The following is a 9,834-nucleotide window of genomic DNA, read 5'->3' as shown; positions in this document are numbered from 1 at the left end:
GTGAGGATGGAGACCCCTAGGTCCCAAGAGCAATGAAATTAGTATCAAGAAAACAGATACCTGCTAATGAGTTGTCACGCTGAGCATCATGGGAGGGAGCCACCGTTTCCTGCACAGACACCAGGACGAGGTTTGACTGTTTTATTTCAAGTGTGGTTGGTATGAGAAAGAACACACACACACTTCACAGGTCAAAATATCCAAAGAAAGTTTACTGCAACTTTTGTAGAATTTAATTTGTGCTCCAAGTCATGTTGCATAGGAAACTGGTAGAAGCCCCTGAGGAAAAATATCCGTGGTTTAAGGTGCGACTGGCTTTGTTTCTTCTTTGGGGAGCAGGTGAGAGAGGGTCTCTGGGAAGGACAAAGAGCGGGATGTAAGGTCGTCTCCTGGGGTGGCCGGGGAACCGTGCGTCTTGGCTCTTGCAGTATAAAACATGTAGTGTTTTTTGTTGTTGTGATATTTATTTTTCCCTAGCCAGCTGACCTTCAGGATCTGAATCAACAGAGAGCGAAGAATGTGTCAGCCCATAAGGGATTGAACGTTGATTATACTGAGTAGTCCACGTGTTTCGAGAAGGTAGTGTTACGGAATGAGACGGGGCCCGTGCGTGTCCCGGCACGTTCCTGGGGGCCGCGCTGCAGGTCGGCCACGCCCAAGTCCCCCTGAGATGGCACCGCCAGCGCACAGGTGCGGAATCCCACACAGCCGCTCGACCTGTGGCCCGCAGGTCACAGTGCCGCGCTCTGCCACGTCCTAGGTTTCACGGGGGAAACAGTTCCGCTTTCAGAAAAAGTCCGTCCTGCTTAGGCATCTGCATATGGTCCATGAAAACGGGTCCCCCACACTACCCCTTTCCGAGGAGATGCGGGGAAAGCAGGAAGGGGGAGGGGTGGCATCTGGATGAAACGGAGCGGAGAGTTTGGCAAAGGGCCGCAGACCCCTTGGACAGGGCGTCCCAGGTGGCCAGGTTTCCTTCAGGGCCACGGGGGGCGGGCAGTTCTGCAGGGACCACTCCCTCGGGCCCCGGGGCTGTTCTCTGGGATGAGCCGGGGCCGAGGACGCCGCTCCCAGCTGCTCCCTCAGCGCAAGGGCACCGAGGACGCACCGGACTGAGCTCTGGCCACCCACGGTCCAAGTGCGCCGCGGCCGCTCATTTATGCACCACGAGGGGAAGGTACGGATGATAAAAAAAGGGGGAGCACAGGACCAGGATGTTCTCAGAAAGGATGGGCTTGAGCTACACTCATTCACTGAAAAACCACGGTTCCTATTTGATTTACTTTTTCTTACAAGTACGGAGTAAAAAAGGTCCCACACTTGAACAAAAGCGCCTTCCCACGCTCGGTGTTGAAATGCCAATGTGTCTGGGAATAAGAAATGCCCCGATGATGTTTAAATACATATATACATCTGTAACATAATTTAAAAAGGTCTTTAGTGAACATAAAAACTTCAATAGCATCTGCCCCTGTTCAGTATTTTTTTTAACCTTTATGGTTCATTAAAAAATTAGACACCCCCTTTCTTATACGTCTCCTACTCCCCATACTGTAAAAAAGGGATTTTAAATTTAAATTTATATTCCACAAATAAAAAGCTATTGGATTGGCAATGACTTGTGGCTGGAATTCCCTTCAGGCCTCCCCTGTGATGGAGGCGGTGGGGGGAGCACTCACGCGCTCGGCCCTGGGGCGCGGGGCCGGCCCGCAGCGACCCTGATCTGTCTGGGCCGCCGGCCCTGCCCCCTCCCAGCACAGCAGCAGCAGGCCGGGCGCGCCCGCTCAGATCACAAAGTCGTCCTGGTCCGCGGGGCTGAAGGCCGCCGCGCGCAGCACGTCCAGGGAGTTCACCAGGATGAGCGTCCCCGTGAGGTGCTTCCAGCGTTTGGTGATGGGGTTCTTCATCCTGTCCAGGCCCGTGTGCAGCTCCTGGATGACGTCGCGGTAGCTGTCCCCGACCTGGTGGCTCCATGTGAGTAAGAAGTCGTACGCGGGCTTCCACATGGCCTGCAGCGGGGGGAGAAGGGACACAGGTGAGGGACAGGAAGGCGTGTGACCCTGTCACCGGCCGCAGCTCCTCTGCCTGTCACTCTAGGAGTGGGATGCACTCAGAGCAACAGCTGCGCTTGCTGTCCCGGGTCAGCACTCTTCCGAGGGGACACTGCATTCCGTGCGAGGACGGGGACACCGCACTTTCTGTCGGGCCGTTTATTTAGAAATTCGCTGTGTTAGTAAAGGACACCCTCTGGCTTGGACCTTCCCGCTCCCTAGGTCTCCCGAAGCTTAAGGTGAGCCCCCCAAACAGGTGAGAAAGAGATGCCTGAGCAGGAACCCAGCCAGGTCGGGCCCACGGGACACAACCTGCCAGGTACGCGTGCGGCAGGGACCTGGGGAGAGACCCGGAGCAGAGGGGACCGCAGAGCGCCCTCTGCGTGCATCGGCCACTCTGATGGAAGGGGATTCAAGATGGGGGTAACCAGCCACGGGCAGTCCCGCCGATGCTGTTCCCACGTCCCACTCCACGCAGACTGGCCCTGCCAGCGTCAGAGCGGGAGTCACCACGAGAGGCCCCAGAGAGGCTGAGACCTGCCCCCACTCAGTGAGCACCTGCTGTGTGCTGGGCATGTGCCTTTGCTCCTCTCCTACGTCTGCACGTGACAGCATGAGAGGCGCGGCCCGGCTCACCTCGCTGTCCACGACCCCGTTCTTGTCGCGGTGCGGAGACTCGTACGCATCCATCTGCTGCCGGGACACCTTGGCGAGCTTCTCAGCCAGCTCCCTCCAGCGCTGAGCCACCTCGACCGCCGTGGTCAGGAGCACGAAGTCCTGGATGAGCCTGACCACCAGGCCCTGGCAGTCCATCTTCAGCAAGGCCTGGGAGGGGCAGCAGAGCGTGAGGCGGGGCGGCTCCGGGCGCCCGCGGACCCCGATGTGGAGGCAACGCGGGCGCTCTGCCCTCACGCTCCCACGCCTGGAAGCCGCCCTGCGAACCCGGCACTGCTGGGACCCACAGCGCGCGCGAGGATCGGGATTTGTGCAGTGGACGTCTGCCTAGAATCTCACCGTGTGACCTTATTTGGAAGTAGGGTCTTTGCGGCTGTTTAGGTAAAATGGGGTCCTGCTGGATTGGAGTGGGCCCCTCATCCCATGACTGGCATCCTTACAGAGTGAGAGACAGAGACCCAGGGACAGGGACAGGGACAGAGACGGGGTGACGCAGCCGGGAGCCAGGCCAGAGCGCACAGTCTCCCTCAGAGCCACCAGGAGGTACCAGCCCTTCCTGCCAGAAATGCGAGGGAATGAGTGGGTGGTTTTTCCTACCCTCACCCGAGGTCATTTTTATTGCTTCCAGAGAGAGGGGAAGGGAGAGGGAGAGACACAGATGTGACCGAAACAATGAGGCCTCCCGTGGGTGCGCCCGGACCGTGGACCAAAACCACGCCCTTCGGGATACGGGGCGCCTCTCCAGCACACTGGGAGCTTTGAGCCTCCGGTTTGTGGTGCGTGGCCACGGCAGCGCCATGACAGTGACCCCCAGGGCGAGTGCGGACAACAGGCCCTCTCCTGCCCCCACTCCTGCCGGCCCCCTGAGAGCGGGCGGCGCCCTTGGCCGAGACCAACAGCATGGCTGGGGTTCAAGATGGGCCAGGGGACAAGCTGGGTGGGCTGAGTGTGACTTCTGTGGGCAGGAGAGGTCTGAGGCTCTGGACTCAGATTTTCCAGAATCAGGATTGCCTCTTGTCAACACTGAAAGAACTTTCTATGTGTCTTTAGGACAGAGATGACTATGAAGGGACAAGGGAGGAGGCAATGGGACAGGGCCCTGCCCACGTCCCCGCTGGGCCCTGACAAGCCCGGGGCCCCATGGGACTTCATTCCCTTCTAGGAAGATTAGGAAGATGCCGGAGAAGCCAGTGGCTCGATGCGCTCTGTGCAACCCATCATTTCTGGCTGAAAGAAGCCAAACCAAACCAGCCAGTGCAAACCAGCAGGCTCACCGGCCTGCGCGTGGCAGGACGTAGATGGCTCGCCACCCCGCGTCACGTGATGGCCGCTCGGCGGCGTGCAATCGTGCTGATAAAGGAAGTCAGCGTGGCTTTGAGAAGCCAGAACGACATTACCCGGCGGAACCCCAGGACTGGAGGAGGTGTGCCGAGACCATTCTCCTATGCCAGGGGGCTCCCCATCCTTGGAGCCTCTCTGCTGCCCCCCCACTTTCAATGGTACCCCAACAATAGGAGAAGATCTGGATCCCCTGGAAGCTGGCCCAGGAGCCCCCTGGAGTTGGTTTTGAGACTCCCTTGGGTCCACGTCCGACGGGTCCTTCTCTACGTCCAGCTGATAGTCCTCCCATCCCCCCAAAAACTGGGGGCGACTTCTTAGGCTGAAAGGTAGTTGTACAAGGAAAACTCTTCTGGTTCTTAGAAAGCTGAGCTCCTCAGGGTTCTGTCTGCTCCCCTCCCAACACATACACACATGCACACGCATGCACACACATACACGTGTGCACACACAATCTCTCATCTCTAGTGAGGTGGTGACCACCCAGATCCACACAACTCCACGGCTCGAGCCCATCCTTTTCCCCACTCAGGGTTGCGGTAATCACGGGAAGGACAGAAACTGATACATTTCCCACTTGGACTTTCAGACACACTGGGACCTTTTCCCTCCCCATGTCCCCGCAAATCTGCTGTCCAGAACCTTCATCCTGTCCGATCCATTGCATCACGATCTCCAGGCCAAGGACGCCTCAGGACCCAGAAAACCGTGTGCACGGGGAGGGGGTGGGGGGGCAGGTCAGATCCCGGGCTGATGCTGCAGGGAACCTGACTGCTCAGGGATGTCTGCACCCCTGGCTTTCAGCAGCGCCTCAGACACGCCGGGACGAGCCAGTCCGCGGTTTCCGGAGGTCTGGCCGGCGGCAGACAGTGCAGGAGTCGAAGGAAACGTGGCGAAGCCGACCTCCTCCGGGGCACCTTCCTGCCAAGGCCCGAGTTTCATTTCCGCCTCCCTGGGACTCCGGGAGCCCTGGGGGTGTGGGCCTGGGGGAGGGGGAGAGGGACCCCCACACAGAACCCCATCACAACACCAACTAACCTAAGGAAGGCAACTGGAGAACCTATTCTGGGTCCCCCAAGTTGAAAAATAAAAAGCGATCACTTCAGTCTTTTGAAAAGAAACGAGGAAATGAGATAAAAGCTCCTCCTCAGACCCTTCCCCGCAGCTGGGGAGGGGCTGCTGGGGTTGGCTCCCTGTTCGCCTCTGCCCACTCACGGTGCGTGGTTTTTCCCTGGCACGAAGGCCAGCTGACGCTCCAGGAAGGCATGCGATTCCATCATCGGGGGAGAATTCCAGCCTGAGGCTGGCGGGAAGGAGGGTCAGCCCCACCCACACCGGGCCAGGTCCCCGAGGAGACCGGCAGCACCCGTGGGACCTGATTTTACAGGGGGGCCAGAGAGCTGTGCCCCGAAGGGACATGAGGCACCATGGTGGGAGACCACACCCGGTGCCCGGGGAGCTTCCCTGTTGCCCTGCTCACCCCCCATCCATGACCATCCATGTCCTCCCTGCTACACCTGCCCATGACCCCCTGGTTGCCAAGGTCACCCCTTGACCGGCCACTCCCCGTTCCTGGATTCCCATCCTGTCCACATGCCCAGCACTTTATCCCCCTGTGAGCCACTGTCAGGGTCTTGCTTCGTGCCCCACCCCCTGCAGTAGCGGAGGCCACGTCACGGTGTCCCTCCTGTCCCCGACTCCAGGGGGCGGCAGAGAGACGTGTGTGCAATGAGGGAACCCCAAGGGCACACCCTTATAGACTTGGGCCCCTCAGACGCACACGGAGACACCTGTTCCGAGAGGCACGGACACAGAGTGGCAGGTGCTGGGAGGGAAGGCGGGGCAGAAGCGGCAGAAGTGCCGGAGGCGCTGAGAGTCCCACCTCACCCACGTCAGCAGGCGAGTGCATGACGAGTCCCAATGTGCTCCCGCAGGACACCGCACCGGGGGCACAGGGACAGGGACGGGAGCTGAGGCGCCTTCTACTGCAGGGTGAAGCTGACAGACTCAGCGGGAGATGAGGAGAAAAGGCCGTGGCTAACTTCTCCAAGGCCGCTCCTGGGGCTCCTCCAACACTTCCGCGTGGGGCCGCGGTGGGGTGTGGCACCGGGCAGAGCCGGGCCCGTGGGAGCCGTGGCAGGGGCCAGGGAGCGCTTCCCGGCCGGCTGGTGGGCCGGGCGTGTCCCGAAGCCACCACTTCCCCGCTTTGACTCCTCTGGATTCCAGTTCCTGGCCGTGCCGGCTGAACAGAGGCTGGCCTCACCCCCAGCTCATATGCACACGGAGAGGGGACTCAGGAATGACAGAGAGGCCTGCTGGAAGCTTCCAGTAACATGGAGAGGAAGACCCACTAATACAAGGCCAGACAATGGGGCCGTGGTTCTTAACACCTGTGAGCCGCAGAGGCCACTGGGACCCTGTGAAATACGGATCTGCTCCCGAGAGATCCAAAGGGAGGTGGTTGGAGCACAGGCGCCAGGTGCCCCCATCCCACTGGACCCAGAGATGCATTCTGAGACCTCGAAAGAGCCCCAAACTCTGTGGGAAGAGACCTGAACGAGCTTCCCCACGGTGGCTCCTGAGCTGCTTGGGGACCCCCCCAGGTGCCCCGTGAATGTGCCTCTCCACGCTTAAAACCCCGTCCCTGCATTTCAGGGGGCACGGAGGGGCCCAGACACGGGTCCGGCGGCATCAGGAAAAGGCCGGGGACTCACCATCATGAGCTCCTTCTGGAAGGACTTGTGGTCCTTGTTGTCTGCGTTGTTGCAGTCCTCCTTCAGCTTCTCCAGGACGGACGCCACGCGCTCGGGCTCGCTGTCCAGCTCGGCGCGGCAGAAGAAGGTGAGCGGCAGGCTCCCGTAGCCCAGGGCGTCGGCGAAGGCGCGCCAGCTGCTGATGTTCTCCATGAGCAGCGTCCTGACGGAGGCGTAGATGTAGGTGAGGAACTTGCAGGGCCGCAGGATCTGCTCCAGCAGCAGAGCGGTGCTCAGCTCGGGTCCGGGCAGGAGGCCGGGCCTGGCCCTGCCCACCACGAGCACGTTCTTGGCGTGCACGAGGCCGACCCTGCCCTGGTGGAAGCCGATGTACCACTCCTTGGTCCACAGCTGCCCCTTCAGCCGGATCTTCTCCTCGCTGAGCAGGGCGATGGCGTCTCCCTTCTTGTACTCCAGCAGGTAGTGGTTCTTGCTCTGCCGGACCACGGTCTTGAGCAGCTTGCCGAACTTGAGGCTGCCCACGGGGCGGTCCTGGAACGTGGGGTACTTGGTGGTGGCGGCGAACGGGGACAGGATGATTTTGCCGACCTCGTTCTTCTTGAGAAACCGTCTTTGCCCGGACGGCTTGATGGCACTTTTGGGGGGCGGCTGGGGAGTCTGGACACAGAACTGGGTCAGGATGGCCTGCTGGTCGTCCTTCACCTGGACCCGCAAGGTGAAGTCGGAGAGGTCGCCAGGGCTCTGGCAGGTGATCGGGAAGATGAGGCGGCTCACCTTGCCCAGCTTCATCTGGAAGCCCCTCACGACCTTGGCCTGCTCGCTGGCTTTGACCTCGTAATTTGTCATGTTGGAAAACATGCAGACCTGGAGGTCCTGGGGCCTGGGCAGGACAAACTGGTGCCTGCCCCAGAGCTGCAGGGCCACCGGGGCGGGGCTGGGGGCCTGGCGGGTGACCTCACTGACCAGGAGAGTCTTTGGGGCACAGTCGTGCCCGAAAATGGTCACCACTGTCTTGAAGGACGGGTGAATGTGTTTCGGGCCATAGAGACCCACCGTGATTCTTTTATTGATGAAGTCCCACACGGTAGCAGGGTAGAGGATGTTCGGGCCGTGGGCCACGATGGCCAGGTACATGCAGGGCTCCAGGTTGTCCAGATGCACCTGCACCGTGTCCCCGTAGCTGTAGGCGAGCGGGACGGGGACGTAGGGCCCTTCCTTGGCGTCGCTCCTCAGGCACTGCAGGCCCACGGAGCTTTTGCTGAGAACGTCGTTCTTCACCTCGGCCGCCACCTTCACCTCCAGGACGATGACGGTCCTCACCTCCAGGGTGCTCAGCTTCACCTCCAGCACCGGGCTGATGCTGCAGCACCTGTCGCTGTTGAGCTCCAAGGGCGGGTCCAGCAGGGCTTTCATGGAGATCTGCTGGGTCTCCCCGGGGCCCACGTGGCCTTCGGGCACGTGGATGCTGATGCCGGTGTCGGGCAGCTGCACGGAGCCCCCGGAACCGTCCAGCTTGCACACGATGTTCGTCTCCACCGCTTGGGTCTGGCCCCACCCGGGGCTCTGGCCCAGCAAGTCCAAGTCGTGGCAGGACCGAGCCAGTTTCCGGTGGCTTAGCCAGGCCGCGCGGAAGTCCTCCCGGCTCTGGAACTGCTCGGGGGCCGGGGACTTCAAGCCCGTGAAGAACCCCGACGAGGCGGGCGCGTCGGCCTTGGCTTGGAGGACGGAGAGCTCGGACAGGCTGTAGGAGCGCTTGCTCCTGAAGAACGGGTTGTCCCGCCTGCCGGGCCCCTCGGCGTGGAGCGGAGCGGCGGCCGGCAGCTCGTCGACGACGTGGCCGGTGCCGTTCATGGTGGCCGGGCTGGAGTCGGTGAAGGACGACGCGCCCGTGTCGAAGAGCAGCAAGTCCACAGAACTTCTGGGGGCCAGCTCGTCCGGGCCGGGCATCACCGGCACGTGCCCATTCAGAAACGGGTTGGTCTGGACCCCGTTCCAGAAGGGGTTGTTGCTGTAGGTCTTGCCCGGTCCCTTCCTGTCGTCTGTCCACCCCCCGAGCACATCCAGCTCCTTGGCGACCTCGTCCGGGCTGTCGGGGAGGTGGTCGATCATCCCGCTGTCGCTCAGCGTGGAGTTGCGGTAGTTCAAGGGCTGCACGTGGGAGGAGGGGATGTAGCCCATCTCCGTGGTGTTGTGGGCGTACCACCACTCTCCGCCCGACGTGTCCAGGACGTAGAGGTGGTCGCCCTTGGAGAACCGCAGGGTGGTGAAGTTGTCGGGGCGGTAGTCCTTGATCGCGATCACTTCCTTCGCGTTCCCGAAAGGGGTGGGACTGTCTCCAAGCAAGGCACTGGGGGAAGGCACTGCAAGAGACACACAGGACAGAGGTGAGCGCGAGGCCGGGCGAGTCACTCGCCGCGACAGACCACAGTGGCCTCCGGTGTGGGATCGACACGCTGAAGAGCGCATGGTTGTTTCCACCACACTGGGCCCCGTCCAAGTCCAACACACACTGTCGGGCGGGCGGGGCCATCGCGGAAGCCTATCACCCACAGAAACGTGATCCAGCGCAACGCAAGGGCCACCACGTCCCTGTATCCCAAACATCTCATTGTGACCCAGTTTCCTGTATCTGAGTAACTGGCCAGAACTGCCGCGGGGCGGCAAAGGGGAGCAGGACAGGCCCCGCCCCGCCACGTCCTGCTTTGGCTTGTGGGTTATTTTGATCTGAAGACAATCGAGGCTCCAAAGGGTCAGGAAGAGCTTTCTACGTCTTCCTTACTTGCTTACAAGAATTTAGATAAAGGGCTTGTTCCAGGAAGAGACCTGTCACCGGGCATAACTACACAGAGCGCGGGCCAGGCATGGCGTGTGGGCGGGCGGGAGCTCCAAGCGGCCTGGAGATTCAGCTCCAGTCCTGGTGTCTCTGCAGGGCCTGGAAGACACTTGTTTATCCACCATGGCTCTTCTCATCTCCTCGGGAATTGTCTTCCTCCTCTCTGAAGCCCCAGCCCCCACCCCCTTCTGACCTCACCATGGCATACAAGCCTTCTCTTGCC

General features: G+C 60.9%; 1 protein-coding gene across 1 annotated transcript in view; it reads right to left on the bottom strand.

Moving 5' to 3' along the window:
• Positions 1-1,756: 1,756 nt before the first annotated feature.
• Positions 1,757-9,834, bottom strand: part of SH3BP4 (SH3 domain binding protein 4) — a 38,566-nt gene continuing 30,488 nt past the window's right edge. The window contains exons 3-5 of the mRNA XM_090285093.1: positions 6,779-9,138; positions 2,688-2,876; positions 1,757-2,009 (exon numbers count right to left, since the gene is read on the bottom strand). Coding sequence (XP_090141219.1) covers positions 1,785-2,009; positions 2,688-2,876; positions 6,779-9,138 — 2,774 coding nt within the window. The 3' untranslated portion in view covers positions 1,757-1,784. The remainder of the gene's footprint in view (positions 2,010-2,687; positions 2,877-6,778; positions 9,139-9,834) is intronic.

The sequence above is a fragment of the Furipterus horrens genome, unplaced genomic scaffold (assembly GCF_987537825.1).
Source record: "Furipterus horrens unplaced genomic scaffold, mFurHor1.1.pri manual_scaffold_1, whole genome shotgun sequence".
Classification (NCBI taxonomy): Eukaryota; Metazoa; Chordata; class Mammalia; order Chiroptera; family Furipteridae; genus Furipterus; species Furipterus horrens.
The sequence above is the reverse complement of the archived record's forward strand: the minus strand, read 5'-3'. Positions and strand labels throughout refer to the sequence as shown.